The sequence below is a fragment of the Puntigrus tetrazona genome, chromosome 14, assembly GCF_018831695.1.
Source record: "Puntigrus tetrazona isolate hp1 chromosome 14, ASM1883169v1, whole genome shotgun sequence".
NCBI lineage: Eukaryota > Metazoa > Chordata > Actinopteri > Cypriniformes > Cyprinidae > Puntigrus > Puntigrus tetrazona.
In genome coordinates this window covers 4225083-4244578 of record NC_056712.1, presented here as the reverse complement: position 1 = coordinate 4244578, position 19496 = coordinate 4225083, and the positions used below count along the sequence as shown (strand labels likewise).

Sequence of the window (19496 nt, the reverse complement as noted above, 5' to 3'; positions counted from 1 at the left end):
TTATCTCACCTTGCCCACTGTTCTATATTCATCTTTATTCAGCCGTTATGACGTCATCTAGTGACTACGTTCAATTGAAAGTATTTGGCAACGCTGCCTACGAACACGATCCACTAATGTTTTAGTTCCACAAAGTGTCACAAATTTAAATATTATGAGCTGTATCTCAATATGTCTGAATCCCTGCTAGGTGAAAGCGAGTAGTATGTCCAAATTCACAGTATTTATGAATTTAAACTGATTATTGGTAATGTGATAATGACAACGTGACGTGTGTAGTATGTATGGATTATATTCATATTGCACTTCATTCATACAGTATAGAACACGAACATTATATTTTTGTCAACCGTAAATGCCTTTTCACACCAAAAGTGAAATTAGCAAGCCTTAAGAAGTGCCTCTGCACCTCACTCCCAATATCTGTCAATCAAGAGAGGTGTTAATAAATGAATAAGAAGACAAATTAACTTATTCTAAAAAGTTACACAAATATTTTAAAAGCTATAATTGTAAATTGAGTAGCAAAAAAACATCACATTTTCATGTGTATATGCGTGATATTACTCTATGAAATAATATGATTCTTTGTTATAACTATACAACATCCAAGACACCGTATATCGTTTATAATTTCTGTCGTTGTGTTATTTACTTTATAATATTGTTACAATCTTGGAAACTACCATGAGAAAGGACACTGTTCCAGTCATTTTCAGAGTCGAACAGGAAGTGTAACTCCCACGATGAGAGAGGGGCGGCCACTAACTTCTAAGCTATGCAAAGTTGGCAAGGTTGTGGCTTTCCCAGGACCTTGATGAGAACAGTAGAGAGGGAACAATTATTTCTAGTATGAGGGCTCTGAGAAACATTTGCTCTGACTAACTAACATTATATCTCAGAGTCTTAGAAATTAAGTATAAATTCTGTAAGTACTTAAGAGTTTGAAGATCTTGACGGTGGCCCGGTGGTTTTTTTAAACATACACAATCATTAGAGGGCAGTTTGCACTTAATGGCATAATCTTACCAGCAGATGGCAGCTAATATCTAACTGACTAATGAATTTATTTAAATTTTGTTGGATATACTGTAATGAGAACCAACGTTTAAAATAAAAGTAGACAAATGGTGTTATTTTGTTAATTTTTAAACTTTTCTTTACAACTTATTAGTGATCATCACTTTGAATAAGTGACAACTAATGCAGCTGTATTGTGGCTTTTTTTAATACTTAACATGCGTTTTTTGTATGTTTTGTACTCGTTGAACGTACATACATTGTTTAAGGTGCTTGGCTTCAAGTCAGACGAGTAGTTCGTCTGCATTCCATCATCCACATGCAAAAAACAAAAAGCGTGTTGTAACATAAAAATGTTTAAAGAGTATCAGATTCATTGTATACCTTAAAGGGAGAGGATATACCTTAAGGAAGGGTATATATTTTAACACTTCAAATAAACAAATCAAACAAATCATCCAAGACATAGGCCAGCTATCCTTTATTGGCCCTGGTTTGAAACGGCTATTCTTTGATAGTCAGGCAAACAGGCACGAAGTTTAGTGAGGATTAACACATCCTAGAGCAGGGGTCATGAAAATGTCATACACTGAGTGATAAAAAGCAGACATTGGTTGTAGACAACACAAACATGCACATAAAGAGGAAACGACGCAGTGACAGCAAGCAGCATGTAATAATCTATATTTATAGACTAAAAAGTAAAGTACCTCACTGCATGCACTACTGACCTTACAGAGATTTAACCCATTAATGCTGGTCTTCAAAAAACATTTCCCTTTTTTTTCACGGTTCTAAACAAAAAACGTTGCTGTAAAAAGTTAGAAAAAAACAAATGGAAGCATTGGTGACTTCAAGGATTGTTTACGAACACTGGTGATGACTTGAGTACATCATTTTAAAACTTCAAACAAATGCAAAAGGATGCGATTTCTTTGAATAAAGACTTTGTGATGAGTTGAAACCAACAGTTAATCAGTTTTAGGATGACACAAATCTCAGTAAGTAATAGCAGTCAAAAAGCTCTTAAAAAAGAAATGCGCTTACAAAAATATATAGCCATACAGTACAAAAATTACCAATTAAATGTCAAAGATTATTATATTTAAATATTATATTTAAAATTTAATTGAACGTGAAATGACATCGCTTGTTGCAGCACGGTTGTCAGTGAAAAGCTTGGGACTATGTCCATTTTTGGTGTGCCTGTCTCAAACATGTATTAAGAAATGAAATAGGGTCAAATTTATGTTGGCATTAACTAACTTTTAACTGTCCTTACGATCCTCATTTAAAACAGAGTGAGAAAACAGTATTAAAATAGTGTTATTCAGGGCAACTGGTTTGTCCCAGTTAGAAAGTAAAAAGTCAAGCACATGGCAGCGCTGCTTGCTGTGGATGAAGCTTGTTGTTAATAATGTAAAACGATCATTTAGGATATGAGATACCCTTACACAGAGGAAGTTCCCATATTTACAGCTTCTTAAAATAGCCCCTGCACACGGCGCTTGGCATGTATCAGTGTCCCTTTCAGAGGCGAGGGGCCTAGATATTTTCCCACACATGGATGAAACCAATTTCATAGTTTGCGGTAGAAAGCTGAAGGGAAGAAGCGGAAAAGGTATGTATGGAAGGATATTGGGCCTAGGTAGAGGAGCAAAAGGTGATCAGAAGCTGTTAAACCAAAGGCTCATTTCCCTTCATCGTTGTCTCCAGTCTACTGGGGAAACCATTACATAATGCTGCTATTAACACCTTGTCAGCCATTCATCTTTGCAGTTTTGTTGCCTAACTTTTTACAGCATGCGTTATAATACAACGAGCTTGGCATTATGATTTTTATAATCTGGTAGAAATTCTGCTATTCTATTTTATTTACATGTGTGAGCAGCATAATACAGAGAGGCCAAGACAGAAGAATGTTACTGAGGATGTAAGGATTGCAATATATATAAACAACATCTGTGATGGACCGGCCATCTGTATACACACACTACATTACAGGAATAGTTCACCCAAAAATTAAAATTGTGTCATTGTTTAGTCACCCTTGTAGTTCCAAATCTGTATAAATGTAGTTGTTCTGCCGAATACTAGGGGTGCAATGAATCGTAGATGATCCGTGATCTGTATGGAACGGTCTCTGCGGAATCAAGGAAATCAGAACTTCTAGAATTTCACCTGATGTTGGCATACGTATTGCAACGGTTGCCTCCCAGGTCTTTCTAAGCGATCAGCAATGTCATGTGGAATTAATTGTTCAGATATTAAAAGCAGGGAGTGTGTCGTATCAGTTATATCCATTGCTTCTGCATTCTGAGTCACAAAAACCAAGATGAAGATGAGGGAGCAAACAAAGTAATTTTGTCATTACTGTTGCATACACTTATAGAGGGCAGTGTGTATATATCTATGCGCACACACACCCACAAGCCCACGTGATATGAATATTTATTATTTTGGTCATTTCACCAATAAAAAAACTGATGTTGAAATGGCCTTCTGAACAGAGCAATATCTACGTGACTAGCATGACTTGGAAGCAAAGTTCTGAAATGAGGAAAACAGAGTGCTGTATGCGATAGATCTTTCCTCTGCTTTTTTTGTCCCCTTCACAATACTTTTATGTTAGGGAGGAGCAAGTCAAGGGGGTGCCAAAATAAGCAGATTTAATCACAAGAAAACAAGCGAGCTATCTTCAGACTTCCACTGCTGCCCATGCTGCAGCTGTTTCAGCGAGTCATGTGATAGTGATGTGCCTTGGAAACCGCCAAAACAGTACCGCTGACATGCACGATCCTATTGTTGGTCACTACAGCTATTGTGTTCCCCTCACCAGGAGGCTTGTTCTACTAATAGGTCTTATATTTGTACTGTAGTTGTCTGTTTAAAATCAAGCAGTACTGTAAATGTTAACTAAAATGAAGTGCTGCACACATTTTGGTCTGTATCTGTTTGTTTGCTATAAGGTAAATAAAGAAGCAGTTGTTTGAATACGTGCAACATATTGTCTTAACTCGAAAAACTCTTTTTGAGTTTGCGCATCTTGAGCAAGTACTAGTGATACTAGGTCTAATTAGACTTAAATAGACTGTGCATAGCACATGGTCTTTAAAATCATGTCGTTTTGGCTAAATGATAGAATGCGGTAAGCTTGATTTTTCCAAGTAAAGCATGTTCTGGGATCAACATTACTGTCCAAAAATCTAGCCAAATCCCTGCTCCTAAACCTAACCATTTTTTATTATAAAGGGTGTAGAAGCACCTAACTGATCATAAGCCTAAAACAGATATTTCCTGAAAAGTTAATCTGATTGGTTGATTGGAACATTGTTGAAATCATCTTATCTTTTTGCTATGAGGTTTCTGCCCGAAAGTTATTAGTACTATTGCACAACACTTTTTTAACAAGCAGAATAATATAGCATCATGATACAGATAATCCTACTATTAGCTTTGACTCTTTGATATTAGTCTTTTGAAGGACAAAAACACGAACCTTAAAACTACTGTAACTGGCTTTACATCAAGTCAACTGTCACTTTATTTTGCCGCTGAAATGAAAATTTGAAATGGTTTTAATTATAGTCGCTTTTTACGTTTCTAAAAGCTTAAATTATAGCAGGTGTGTGCACTTTTTTTATACTCACTAAGAAGTAATTTTTAAATAAAAAAACCTAAACCCAAGGTCAATAAACAGCATTCAAATGGGTTCTTTAGCCCAAAAATACCCTGCAATGTCTCTTTCCCATGGAGAGTGGTATGGCCCACCTCCCTTAAGGGCCCCTGTGCTCTGGTGACAGCTCTCAGGGTGTTGTTAACCTTGTGCAGGAGAGATGACACAAAGCCCTACAGGCCGGTTTGGAGTTGCTTTAAAGGGTATTAAAATAGCATTCAAAGGACAGGACAGCTGTCTTACTTAGGGCTTCTGAAATAAATACTGTGCATCTATAACTAATGGCATCACTGTGATGTGAATGTCTTTGTTTATACATTAGATGTTTATAAGCTGTTCTACTATTATACGTTAATGCTAAAGAGCCCGTCGACACATACATTAATGCAAATACATTTTTAATGTATGCATCTTTCTGACAGGAATGTTTTTTAGATTTTAGCTATGCAGAGACTCGTATCAAAGGTTAGAGATGTGTAAAGACCCCTTATGTATTACATTTTGGCACAAAACGGATCCTGCAGACTATCATAGACTTAGGATGGGGCCACTAAGGTAAAATGTTGCCCCCTCGAATGACTTGACAACCCCCATGACAATGATTTCTCAACAGAGAAGCATCACTTACATCTTCTTCTGAAAAAATCTGGTTCCATTAAATTTTTTTCAGATAGTTTTGGTAAATGTTGCTGATATGGTAACAAGGATTCTCTTAAACCAGCAGTATTACTAAAAGATCAAATTCACCTCTCGTTAATCTCAAATTCACATGGCTTCCATTAAATCTTACGATGTGTAAGCCCTATTTAGAACACATGGCTACATTCCTCTGGTTTTCAAAAACGGAATTCTCTCGGATAATAGCATTGTGCCATATCAGTAGGAGCGGGAATTACCACCAGTTCATTGTCATAACTAGACATTAACGTGTAGCGCTTTACATATGTAAAAAGCAATACAGTACAACTTTCTAAATATAGAATTCCTTACAGAAATTACAAATTGTGAGGCGTGTGTGCTGCTTTCATCTGAGGAACACATGCCGGTTCCCACGTTTAACCACCCTTTGACCTCAAGATATCAGATGCCACATTTTGAACTTGTTTTTGTTGGTGTTCATGTCTCACTGAGAAAGCAAGTCTAATGGAAACATAGACGTGCCGTGAAACCGCTTTCTTCATGTCAACAATGTATCCAACATTTTTCTTTCGTAGGCATTTGATCCACAGAAGAATTTTTTTAATTCTCTGTAAAAAGTCACTGCAGTGAAACATTTGTGTCTGGGATCCATATGCGCGTACTAACTACCACATGCTGATCACTTGTACTCACGACATTTTGAATTCACTGACAGCTCTCTCGTGTAGCCCCCACATTAAAACAATATAGGGATGTTGAATTACAGTTATAGTCTGTTCATTATTATACTTCATTAGGTTTACTGAATGGCTATTTACGGTTGTCAGGCAATGCTAAAATTAAAAAGTAATTAAAGGCAGAATTGCATTGATATACCATCACAGGTGTATGCATGTATGTATTGGTTATTTAGCAACAGCTTTAAATAGTCCATTTATTCCAGCTTATGTTAGTTATGTAGTAACTTTACCATCACCAGATGTTCTGCTGAACCTGTTCTACCAGGTTTGGGTCCGTTCCTCTAGATGTAAAAAGACTACTTTAGGACAGTCATTAAAATATACTTTTGGTATTTGACCCCTATTGACCTCAGGAGTTTGTCAGGCAGGTCAACTTCTGTTGTCAAGGTTCACACTATCTTGTGTCTGTTTATGTGTTACGGCACTTTAAAGAACATGACACTCAGCAACCTCCTACTGTTTGTCAAACGAACTTCTGATACTCTTGAAGCCCGTAACCTGACATTTAAGACCCCAAAGACTACATTTTGGACATATTTTGGACAGTTTTTTACCCGACTGAATATGCAGGGTGGTTTACCAACAAATATCCACTGGATGTACAGCTTGTTACAGTTGGTCTGAGGTAGAAAGGTCAGTGACTTGTCTTTCTCAATCTGACTTACATTCTTACATATACCTTTACATGTTATGCTAATATAAAAAAATAAATCTAAGGCTAATCTAAACTTTTAATTTAATTGTTTGCAATTAACATCCAGCTGCTATCTGTCTCTTGAAGACCGTTAAAGCCAGAGAAGAAGAATAATGACAGTTGCTATCAGGATAATAAAATGATCTATTTCTAGAAAACTCTATTTCTGAGAGTTTAAGAAATTGCCAATTAATGCTTTGAATGCATTTTTGGATGCAGCCCAGTCATAAGCTCAGCCTGAGCTGAGCTTGAGATTTGATATCTTGATTAATTCAAATATTATTTAAAAAATGTTATTTATATCTGTGTTGCCCTAGAACAAGGGAGTCAAACATACACAATACAAATCCCACAAATGCAGTCTGGCCCATGGGATGATTCAAACCAAAAATATAACAAAAATTAAATTAAAGTACTATTTAGAAAATTAGAAGAAATGCATTTGCTACAATTTGCGGAAAAAATTGCTAATTTATTTACATTCATGTTATGCCTCCATACCACACATGCACGTTATAAAGTGGGGCCAGAATGCTGAAAGCTGTGTTTTAATGATACTTGTGTGGCAAGTTACCTGTTTTTTTCCCAGCGTGTTCAAAATAAGACATTTGACATGATATGTTACACTCTTTATTAATCTTTGTTAATGGTAATTATTGAAAATGAACAAATGATGAACAACCTTTATGTTAGTTCACAGTGCATGTTTACATACAAAACTTGTGATTTTAACGATGCATTAGTAAAATTAGCTGAAATGAACATGAACTGAGACTAATAAACGCTGTAGATATATTGCTCAGTCTTAGTGCATGCTAACTAATAACGCTTACTGTAAAGTTTTTTTAGAAAAATTAAAGGATAGGTATTGTTCTGTGAGGTCAATGCCAAGTGGGATGTTAAATCACAACCCGTAGCTGTGGTAAAAGTACAACTATTAAAAGACACTATGAGATGCACTGGGCAGCAAAGTAAATGAGCTAGGGCTGTTGGATTTTTACTACTATAATGTATCAGAATTGTTTTGTTTTTAATTGTTTAAAGATAAAGTCTATTCAATCTACATCATTCATTCAATAATATTTTGATGTAATATTAGTTAGTTAGAAAATGGCTCCTTTTTCAATTTTTTACAATTATTTTTGTATTTCACTTTTTGTTCAGGGGTAGAAAAAGAATAAATATCTTAAATATTTGATTTATACATAGGCCGAGAATTAAATGTGCTTTTCTGCTGATTGGTCAGCCAAAGATCAAACGGCGCCGTCTTCAGTTCTTTCTCATTTCCACAAAGCAGAATAATAGTTGTCCACTGCTGGAGTTGTAAAGATTCTTGATGAATAGCAGCTACGAATCTTGATGAATAGCAGCTACATTTAATCATGCCATAGTCTACCCTGCATACACAGTAATATTTTATTTGATTAAAGGTGATTAAGGAAAGTCTTTCAGTCCCCACCCTCCATGAGTAGTCACTCTGCAAAGCCACGCGTCCTTCAAAACACATAAGAGCAGAGATTAACCAGCGATATGATCAGAAACGCCATTGGTGGAGGATTGAATCAGGTTATTTCTGCTGCGTTTAAAGGCATAGCTCACCCAAAATTATAAAAAAAATGTACTTATATATTTCCTATTTTACATGACAAAAAATAATAATTTTATTAATTTCAGTATATTTACTGTCAATACAGACACTCACGTTTCTATAGTCTTTGGCCATGTCCATTGCATCCAAGTTTTTTCTCACTGACACTCCCCTTAAAGGAAAAGAAAAATTACCCAATATTTTACACACCCTGAAGCCAACCTTTCTTGTTTCAGATGAACATCCTCTTGAGGTTTTTAAAAAAATATGTCATTTCAATAGAAAGGGCCATTTATTTCCTGCCCATGTGTACAAATTGAACATTCAATCTGTCTATTCATTTTTCTACCCCTAAGTAATGCTTTTTTTTCTATATTTTTTCAAATATAAGTGTGATCACAAATCACAGTAAAATATTTTTAACTAAGTGAAAATAGGACATTTGTGAGTCTCTGAGCTACACAGTGTGTTTTGTTACTAACCACCACCTACTAGCAATTTTAGTTTCATGTTTATGATGAAAGGCCTAAACCAAGCAAGGCACTATATCAAAAAACACACTTGTCAAATCATAACATATATTTTTTTTATTCAGAAATCAGTATTTGTGAGCAAACTAAGGTTTAATAAAAGGTAGTTTGGAGAGCACAAGGGAAGATTTTCTCCAATCTGACCCTCAACCTGAAAAGACTTTCCAGAATTCCCTTTGCCCAGACACTTCCTCCAGCTCCTCCGGGGAAATCCCAAGGTGTTCCCGGGCAAGTCAAAAGGTAGATCTTGTACTTTCTTGACCATAGGTCATGGAAGGTCTATAGATTGACTGGTAAATTGAGGGCTTGCCTTTTGGCTTAGCTCATTCTTTACCTCAACAGAACGGTACATCAACTGCTTTGCGGCTGCTGCACCAATCTGCCTGTCAGTCTCATGATTCATCCTTACATCATTAACATCACCCCAAGATACCTGAATTCATCCACCTAGCCCAGAGCTTTCGTCCAACCTGGGGAGGACAGGCCACCCTTTTCCAGTCGATCACCATGGCCTTGGACTTGGAGGTGCTGATTCTTATCCCTGTCGTGTCTCACTTAACTGCAGACCGGCCCAGTGCATGCTGAAGGTCCAGGCTCAATGAAGACAACAGGACAACATCATCTGCAAATAGCAGAGATGAAATCCTGTGGCTCCCAAATCAGACCCCTCTGTGCCCAGGCTATGCCTAAAAATTCTGTCCATGAAAATAATTAGCAGGACTGGTGACAAAGAGCAGCCCTGTCCGAGTCCAGCATGCCCCTGGAACAAGTTTGAGGTTTAGGACTATGATCAGGAGAAGGCAGTCCGGGGTGCCAGGTCCTCCTGGAAGGTGCTCAGGAGGAGTGGGCACTGGAGCGTGCTTTCAATGAGCAGGCACTGGAGGATATTCTGGAGGAACGGAGCTGACAGGGACCAGCAGAGACTCAGGAATGAATAGGACTTTTTTGAGAGTTCTCTGGGATGATGATAGGAGCCGAGAAATCTGGGGGTAATGCCTTATTCAGGAGCTCTGAGATACAAATTGGAGCAAGCTCTGGGGCTGGAGCCGACACAGGAAAGAACTCTGGGACTGGAGCTTGACAGCCTTTTCCTTCTCAGATTCCTCTTTTGGCTTGAGGTAATGGACACAGCTGCTGTCAGCATAGGGATTGACAAAGGTACGCCAGCTGGCTTGGGGGCCGTCCAGCTGATGGGCTTGACTTTGGAGTGGCCAGTGGGCTTGAGGGAAGCCGCAGCTGGCAGGCTGGAAAACTCAAGTGAACAGCAGCTGGCAGGCTTGAGCTGAAGATGTTGGTGGAGCTTTGGAGGATACAGGGATATTTAGGGCAAGACAGGCGATCTGAGGTGTTGGTGCAGTATGTGGAGTTTCCTGGCGTAAGGTGAGCTGGCAAGACGTGGCTTGCCTCAGAGGTGTCTGGGCCACAAGATTGAAATTGTTCTTTGATTTTTCAACTTCAAATCTGAAATCATTTAAAAAATGGACAAGATTAATCAGCTTGGTCAGAGAAAAATCACACACATGAAGATTGCAGCAGATTTTCTCATTGCCCGGCCTCAGCCTAAAGCATGCACCAAAAGCAGCACTGTGCTAGCTCAGCTGGTTAGCAAGCTTAAGAAAGTCCTCCACATAACATTCCAATCTCTGACTCTGCTGCAAACCTCACAGCTTTCTGGGCCTGCAGGAGGCATGAAATCACTCAAAGTCTTTTAGTTACAAAATACAGAAGATAATCCAACATAGGAGACTGCAAAAATGCAAGTAACTAACAAGTAGACCAGACAAACATGAACTGAACTGATAAACTAATGATCAAACTAAACAAGGAAAGGAACACAACAAAATAAGGAAACACAAGAACTTAACAGGAAGAGAAATGTGACAGTATATTTATTATGCATATATAAAGACAAACGCAGTATACACACACACACACATGCATATATATATATATATATATATATATATATACACAAAACTTTTAGGCAACTGAAAAAATGCTGTAACCAAAGAACACTTTAAAAAATGAAAGTGTAAAACATTTTCATAAATGAACAAAATGCAGTGAATGAACAGAAGGGAAATTTTAAATCAAATCAATATTTGGTGTGACCACTCTTTGTCTTCATAACAGCAGCAATTCTTCTAGGTATACTTGCACACAGTTTTTGAAGGAACTCGGCTGATAGGTTGTTCCAGACATGTTCTGTGGATGTAGGCTTTCTCACATTCTTCTGTCTCTTCATGTAATCCCAGACACACTTGATGATGTTGAGATCAGGGCTCTGTGGGGGCCATGTCATCACTTCCAGTACTTCTTGTTCTTCTTTATGCTGAAGATAGTTCTTAATGACTTTGGCTGTATGTTTGGGGTCATTGTCCTGCTGCAGAATAAATTTGGGGCCAGTCATACGCCTCCCTGATGGTATCGCATGATAGATAAGTATCTGCCTGTATTTCTCAGCATTGAGAACATCATTAATCCTGACCAAATCTCCAACTCCATTTGCAGAAATTCAGCCCCAAACGTACATGGAACCTCCACCATGCTCCACTGTTGCCTATAGACACTCATTATTGTAATGCTCTCCAGCCCTTCGACGAACAAACTGCCTTCTGCTACAGCCAAATATTTTTACATTTTGACTGATCAGTCTAGATCATGTGCTGCCATTTTTTCTGCACCCCAGTTCCTATGTTTTCGTGCATGCTTGAGTTGCTTGGTCTTGTTTCGACATCAGAGGTATAACTTTTTGGCTGCAACTCTTCCATAAAGACCACTTCTGGCCAGACTTCTACGGGGTGTAAATGGGTGTACCTGGGTCCCACTGGTTTCTGCCAGTTCTGAGCTCATGGCACTGCTGGACATCTTCCTGATTTCGAAGGCTAATAAGTCTTTCATTTGCTGCACTAAGTTGCTCTGGCCCACCACTGCATCTACGATCTTCAACATTGCCCGTTTCTTTGTGCTTCTTGAAAAGAGCTTGAACAGGGATCTCGAAATTGCCAGTCTGCTTTGAAATCTTTGTCTGGGAGAGTTCTTGTTGATGCAGTATAACTAGTATAACTATCCTGCCATGAAATGAAACTTTCTTTCACAACCTCACTTTGGTAGCAGAGTTTGGCTGTTCCGCACCCTTAAGCCTCCTACACAGCTGTTTCTATTTCAGTTTATGACTGAGTTTCAACCTATGTGTGACATTGATGATCATTAGCACTTTTGGTATAATTGGTTGATCATACACCTGACTGTAATCCTACAAAATCCCTGACTTTGTGCAAGTGTACATATAAGAATTGATGCTGGTTTTAAGGCAAAAGGTAGTAACACCAAATATTAATTTCATTTAGATTTTTCTTTTGTTCGTGCTCTTTGCATTTTGTAAACGTACAAAAATAAACAATCATTATTTAAAATATTTTCTTAAATATGTACGTGCATGTCTGTGTATTTATATATACATAATAATACACGCACATATATTATTTATTAATTGTGATTAATCACTGGAGGAGTTTCTTATTTCAGAAAAACTTTCCGTTTTGTTGCCAGAATTCTATCGTAACAAATACGGTAGCAACGTTTTAGGTTTATCTTAAATTTATAGTTAAATACCTTAATTTAATTTACTTATAACTAAAATACCATTCTGTTAAAGTACTGAAATCTGTTTTGTACCTTTGAAAGCCCATCACAAGCACCTTATATAGGCACATATATAGAGGGTGCACAGTTTCATTCACACAAGTACTAAACACCATCATGGAGACTCATAACTGCAATAAACATTAATTTAACATTTGATGTAACGTACAACCCTAATAAACAAGGCTGATAAGAAAAACTAAAAAGAAACATGGTGATTTTAAAGAAAAAACATCAAATTTAAACAAAGGAATTACAGGAATTTACCATTAATCATTTAACACGTTTCTACTGTTCAGTTTTTTTCTGTTAAAATCAGTGTCATTTTTTACAGTGTAATAATTTTTTTTAAAAAGACAGTCCTTCCATCTAATACAGCCTGCATCTAGCTAGCAATAGCAAATCACAAAAAATAGCTGTGTTGCTAACTAAAGGCTACTGGATTTTTAAGAAAAAATGTCCACAATTTTCTGTTGAAATATTAAACATGACAAAATGGGAAGGAGTAGTACTTGTCAAGCCTTTTCATTCTGTCTTTAATAAATCTGCAGCATAAAACATTTACATAAAATAAAAAGTAACCAAAATGCCTGACAACACAAGTAATAATATGTATGCTCTGGCAGAAAATGTATGTAATAATAGCACAGCCAAGAGAAGAGAAGACATTACATGCATGATTTTTTTCAAGTCATGGCTATTATATTTTGTACATGGATTCAATGAAAGCAATAGGCCCACTTAGACAGTGGTTATGACTCATTTTGTCATTAGATCTGTGAGTTTGGCTTTGGACAAGATTCCCCTGCTGCTCAGACAACCACATACAGTCCTCCCAGTTGGCCATCTGCTTAGCATTTCAGTGTCTTTGAAACTTGACGGGAATTAAAATACTGCAAATGTAACACTTTGCAGTCCAAGGACTAGTCACTCCACCGCATGGTAGTGATTTTGATGCCATAGTCCAACTCTTACCACACAGTGTGACAACATCCTCTCTCAAAGAACATAATGCTTCTACTCTGAGGAAAAAACCTGGTATGGTGGTAGCTTTGGTACATGCACAGTTTTCCTGCATATATAAACATATGCCTAATGCTGATACAAAGCTGCCCTTCCCCTAAAAACATTCTCCCTGGAATTTATTTATTTTTTCATGAATATCCTTTTTGTCGAGTCACATTGACCTGATTGTCATCCTTTACCGTGCCGATGGCTGCTAGCGTTACATGAAATCAGACTGACAGATCTGTGTTGGCTGTTCCCAGAGGAGAGGGGACACTGACAATAATGTTTAGAAAAAGGTTTGTAGATTAAGGTGCTGTTAAGACTAGCGTGATCCCATTGGTCCTTCATTTCCTTTTCTCCTCTAATCTGTTGGGGGGGGGTTTGTACTTAGTGAAATTAATTCATCTATGAGGGCAGGAATTTGACTGAAGATGAATCTCAATAAACCTGTCAAGATCACGTGGAAAGAAATTTAGTTTTGCTTAAAGGAAATGGGGAAAATGTGGTATTGCACCTGGTGTTACATAAATGTATGCTGTTTCAAACATTAAACATTGCAATTGTAACAGTGCTGAAACATGAAGAAAATGATGTATTCACCAAAGTGCAGTTTATTCTAAAGTGTGAAAATGACTATAAATGAGAACTATAAATGAAGACCAAAAACATGAAACAAAACGCGACAAAATAATGAACCGAGACACTGAACAATGAACAGCATATTTCATACCACTTCATACAATTAAGATGAAGCCAGTGATGGAGATTAGAGAAGATTAGAGTAGAAGACCACTATTGCAAAGTCAACAGGTCAAGAGTCTGTGTCGGAGCAAAAACTTGCTTTCGCTTCCACCGTTATTCAAAATTATACAGAGAAAGCAAGCAAAGATCATTTATATTATGGTGTTCACCCTTTTGGAGTTTTATTTTAGGTGTTGATGTCCTTAGATCCCCAGGTGTTAAGACATTTATATCTTAAAATAACGTAAATTATGGGGGGCTGTTCAGTTCAGCCGATCTGGTTTCATCTGTTGAGTTCTCTAAGTGGGCAAAACAGAGAAAGGTGAGGTAACCTTTCCCCATATGATGACATAAAGGGAAGATTCCAGATTGGGCCATCTGGGGTTTTATTTTAAGGCCAAGCAGGCTACACCTGTCGCCATTTCTAGCCACTGGGGAGAAGAAACGCTTCTGTTATAATTAGTAAAGCCCTCTGTACACTGTTTGATGAATTTGAGAGTGTATGTAATTCATTTAGCAAGTGCTCGCACTGATCAAAATTCTGGCATTTCACTCTTCTGAGCGCTTCTGACTAAACACTTTATGCATGAACTCAATGGAGTCGACTTTGATTGGTTATATCGTGCAATGCTGTAAAAACACATACAAAACAAATATGATTATGCAACATGAGTAGATGTAAATTTCATTTTATTTTATTTGCGACAGCCGTATGTAGTTTAACTGTGCAAGGTTAAATTCTGACCTTTTGTAAGGCCTTCTCCTGCCTAACACAGGACGATGGTGTGTTAAGTCAAAGTCGATATCTGTGTTTTTGTCACTTCTGCTACATGTACAGTACATGCAGAGAATTTAAAGTGTGCTTCTCTCAGACCCTTGGTGCATACATATAACACTACACGCAAACAGTAAAAATACAGATAAATACTGATAAACACTATTTAAAATTCTATTCCAAATATACAGGTGTACAATTTTAAATTGTATGCATAAAAACTATTTCAAATATACAAATAAAGTTAAACAAATAAGTTTACGGCATCTCTTGGTGCTGATCCACCATCTGATCTGGATATGAACTGAGAAACTGAATAAGAAAGAAACAGACTAATATTAAATTCTATTCTTTGTACATTGTGTGTTATGGGGAGTGTTCCCGGTTCCAGCTGATCTAATTAATGCAGTATAGCAGTCCTTTAACAGATTTTAATAATAGAAGCTTAACATAAGGCAGATAACAGATAGTAGAACACCTTGAGATAATGACCAGTGCAGGTATATATGGTCTAGGGCAAAAAAGTGACTATAAAGGGTCAGTGGTGCTGGGCACATTGTGTGGTCTTTATGTCATAATTGTTTTGAAATGTTTCAAAATTTAAACAAGGCGAACTTCAAAATTAAAAGACCTGGACAGAACTCAAAACAGATGTAACACTTTTTGTAGGGAAAAAAACCCCCAGTTATGGTAATGACAAACAACATTGTGAATAATAAGAATCGAAACATCTCACCATAATTTAAAAGGTATTATTTAGTAATTATAATTATATTTATTATGTAATTTCACATGATGTTGTATATGTTTTATATTTGCAACAGGAGCTGGTGGCATGCATCCAACTGCAAGATATTATTCTATCCCAAACAAAGAGCTTTTATGCTTTTATTCATGTGATGTTTGTTTACAGTGCAGATAGTCTCCACCTCAAACATTCTTCCTGTGTTAACCACAGTTATTGCCGCCTTTCCTTCTAGAACCATTACAAATGCTTCAGAAAAATGTCATTGTGCATTGCCCCTGCTTTAGTTTGTGCAGTGTAACCATTGCACTGACATAAACACATTTAACTTCACTTAGCCTAGAATCTGCTACGTTACAATATAATGGCTTTAATATGAAAGTATATTGCAAGGTTGCTTTGTTATATGGGTATATCTAAAACTATTATCTAAAACCAAATAGCATTTAATGCATTAATAATCTCACTGAAGGTCTTTGACGTCCACAAATGCACTTTTTTTGTCCTATCACTACATCATAACATTATCAAACTTTCTGGGTATATTGGAAATATTTTATATGCTTTAATATGGAATGATCATGTGCCGTATTACTATCTGAATGGTCACATTAGGTGGCATAATGTGCAAAATATGAATATAACTTCTCTTGAGAAGATCTGGGGCAGATTTAATAGCCGTTGGCCCATGGCCGGCAATCATGGGCTAGGTCTGTTTGGACAAGGCTCCTCAGAGACAGCTCCAGCTCACAAGACAGGAAGCAGCTTGCATGGATCCCAGCGGTCAAGGTTGTGAGGAGATAGGATGGGGGTTGGGGTAGAGAGGGGATTTCCTCGTAAGGGGTTTGTGTCATTTTCAAAAATACCCATACTGCAGTCATGAAACATTTAGGTGCTAATCTGTTTTTATCTTTAACAACTGCTGGCCTGTTTGCTGCTGTGTGTAAAAAGAAAACACGAGGCTTATATTACATTGTAATAACCATTTCTGAAGAAAATGATGAAAAAAGAAATAATTTAGAGCGTGGTAATTTGAAAACATTAAGATTAATTTTATAAATGATATCTAGTTATATTTCATTTTTAACCTTCGAAGGGCTTATGTTATAGCTAATGTAATAGTGATATTAGCGTAACCCACAAATACAGATATTTAGCAAAATCATTGTTAATTTGCGGTTTCCATGGTTTAACTATAGCCTAGTAACCAGGCTATAGTTTTTTTTTTAGTAGTACCGTGTTCGTTAACATTTCTTGGAAATATTAATATCTTGGTACTGGCATATTTATTATATTTTAGGGTATGTAACATTTTGTTGCGTTGTGTTTAGTGTAGGCTAAATAAGAACAATGCGGTGTCGCGTGCATTGCTATTTAAGACAGCATATGAAGTTAAAAATAATTCCATTTAAAAAGGACCCGCGTGACCAGCTGTGTTTGAACACAGAAACGCGTCGTTTGTGAATGTGCTTCACTAGCTGGAAGAATTGACGTCGCGTTCGAAACGTCGCGTCGTTCACCCTGTGACGTACACATGCGCCGTCGGGTTGCGTCTAGCTGTTTTCATCAGGGTTTCGAACCACCGGCGTTGCGCTTTAAGACGCGTGTCAAGTTAAAAATAGTTGAGCTTATAAAACGCTTTTTGAGCACCCCTCCGTTAACTGTTATATTTTGAGCTTTGTTCAAACGCAAGGCTTTAAGAATCGACGCGCGCGCTTGCAGTGCTATTTCGTTTAACATAACGAGAGCGTTGCAGTTGGTCGCGTCGCGTCCGGTTTAGATAGGTTGTAGGATGATCAGGCGCGGGGAGGGTTTGGCTGGCCGATGCGCCAATAGACGCCAATGGCTTGAAAAGCCGCTTCTAGCGTGCATATGACAGTATGAAGACGCTGGGAGTCACAGACTCAGGCGTAGAGATTTTACACAGCCGCGATTACGGAAATATTCTGTATATCTAATAATAAATGGACAGACCAGGAGCAGAAGCATTCGCTATCCACTTGTCACCAAGGGAGAGCAATTATTGGAAATAATGGGGAATACAACACCCAAACCACTAATAGGTAGGATATGGCTTGGTTGGCCGTTGGTTGATATGTGTTTTGACAAGCGTTTTGTATGCTTTAATGTGTATTGAGATGTGTAATGTCTTAATTTCTTGTGCAAACATAACGCATGTATACTAGCTTCCGAACTATATTGGGATGACAGCACGCGCTGCGTAGGAGTGAGAAGATGACGGGTGATGTTCAAGTTATTCAAAGACCCTGCAAATGTGTCATTGTTTAAAGCTATATTTTAGTTGCTTTTTTGTGGATGTTGCATGGCTTTTCATGCAAAATTGTATATATTTGTAAAGGTGGTCATCGAAGTTGTTCACCTTATTCTTGTTTAGTTATTCAGATTAGATATATTTTTTTCTTTATTTAAACCTTAAACAAAGACGATTATATTCTTTAGTAGCAGATGGATGATTTATTATTCTGCATTAAAGAACCTCATTAAAGACCAGAATTGATGTTGATAAACTGTGGAGTTGTGTAGAAGATGACATTTCCCCAATTCATGAGACAAGCTGTTTCTTTCTGCTGAATTCTAACATGTTATACGCTCTCCTCCATCATTTAGATTAAATGTACCTTAAGCATACCTTATGAACACACAGTTTCCATTTAAAGCCTAGATGTTTCCTACTGGATCAGTGTATGTTCAAACAATCGCATTAATGGCATCTAGATACCAAAAGTGAGCTTTATCTGTGGTTAAGTATATGCTCAGTCAAAATTCTGAGGGCACATTTTCAATTTTGTTAGATATTTTTATCTTGGAAAGAAACTCTGAGAGTTAATCTGAGAGTTTTGGCCATTTTAAAAACAAATGTATTTGCATAGGTAAATGAATCAATTAATTCAACAATCAAATAAGAAAATTAATGACCTTGACATGTATATATATGGTTGGGAATAGCTTATGATTTATTTTAGTGGCGCTGCTGGAGTTTTGCTTCTCATTGACCCCAAAAGAATATTCTTTGTTTCCATATCTACAAATAAAGCTCTGGTGTCCATTATTTCTCATTGTGAGCTCAGTCCCCACCCTCTTGTAAGTTCTGCCTTCAGCAGTTGCTTCAACTTTGATACTGGAAAGCTAAAGAACTTTTGCACCCCAACACCACAATGAATTGTTTGATGACTGTACAATCGGTACAGCTATTGATGAAGTACTTATAGTTTAACGTGAACTTGTCTAAAATATGATTGAATGTATATGACTTGGCATACAAAGCTGATTTCCAGTTTAACTCTGTAACGTAGCGTGATAGGGTGTGTGGAACACAATGCTGGATCAGGTCACAGTACATTTTTAGAACAGTTTGGAAACACACGAATGTATTCATCTTGGAGTTTTCATCACTTTTTTCATTTAGGCAATTTTGTCAATTTTAGATGGTGTTGTGGGCTGAATCATATTCGTAATTGTGAACATATCTTCACAAAAATGAAAATGAAAGATGTGAAATTCAAGATTTTACCTTTAGAGATTTTACAGAGCATGAGTCACTGACCTGTAAAATTTGAGGCCTGATTTGACTTTATTAAAGTTACAGGTATAATATATACTTTACTGTGCAAAAGTTTTAGGCAGGTGTGAAAAAATGTTGTAAACAAAGAATGAACAAAAACAAATGAATGTGA

At 37.1% G+C, this 19496-nt stretch overlaps 1 protein-coding gene across 3 annotated transcripts in view; it reads left to right on the top strand.

Moving 5' to 3' along the window:
- The window catches only part of neurl1b (neuralized E3 ubiquitin protein ligase 1B), a 29510-nt gene that overhangs the window by 488 nt on the left and 9526 nt on the right, over nucleotides 1-19496 (top strand). The window contains exon 1 of one of the 3 annotated variants that reach the window (XM_043257955.1): nucleotides 2567-2641. The exons of 1 other annotated variant lie outside the window; for it this stretch is intronic. In XM_043257955.1, the coding sequence (XP_043113890.1) occupies nucleotides 2584-2641 (58 nt within the window). In that variant the 5' untranslated portion in view covers nucleotides 2567-2583. Of the gene's footprint in view, nucleotides 1-2566; nucleotides 2642-17334; nucleotides 17865-19496 lie in introns of those variants that run through there. One more of the 3 variants, XM_043257956.1, reaches the window with a different exon arrangement.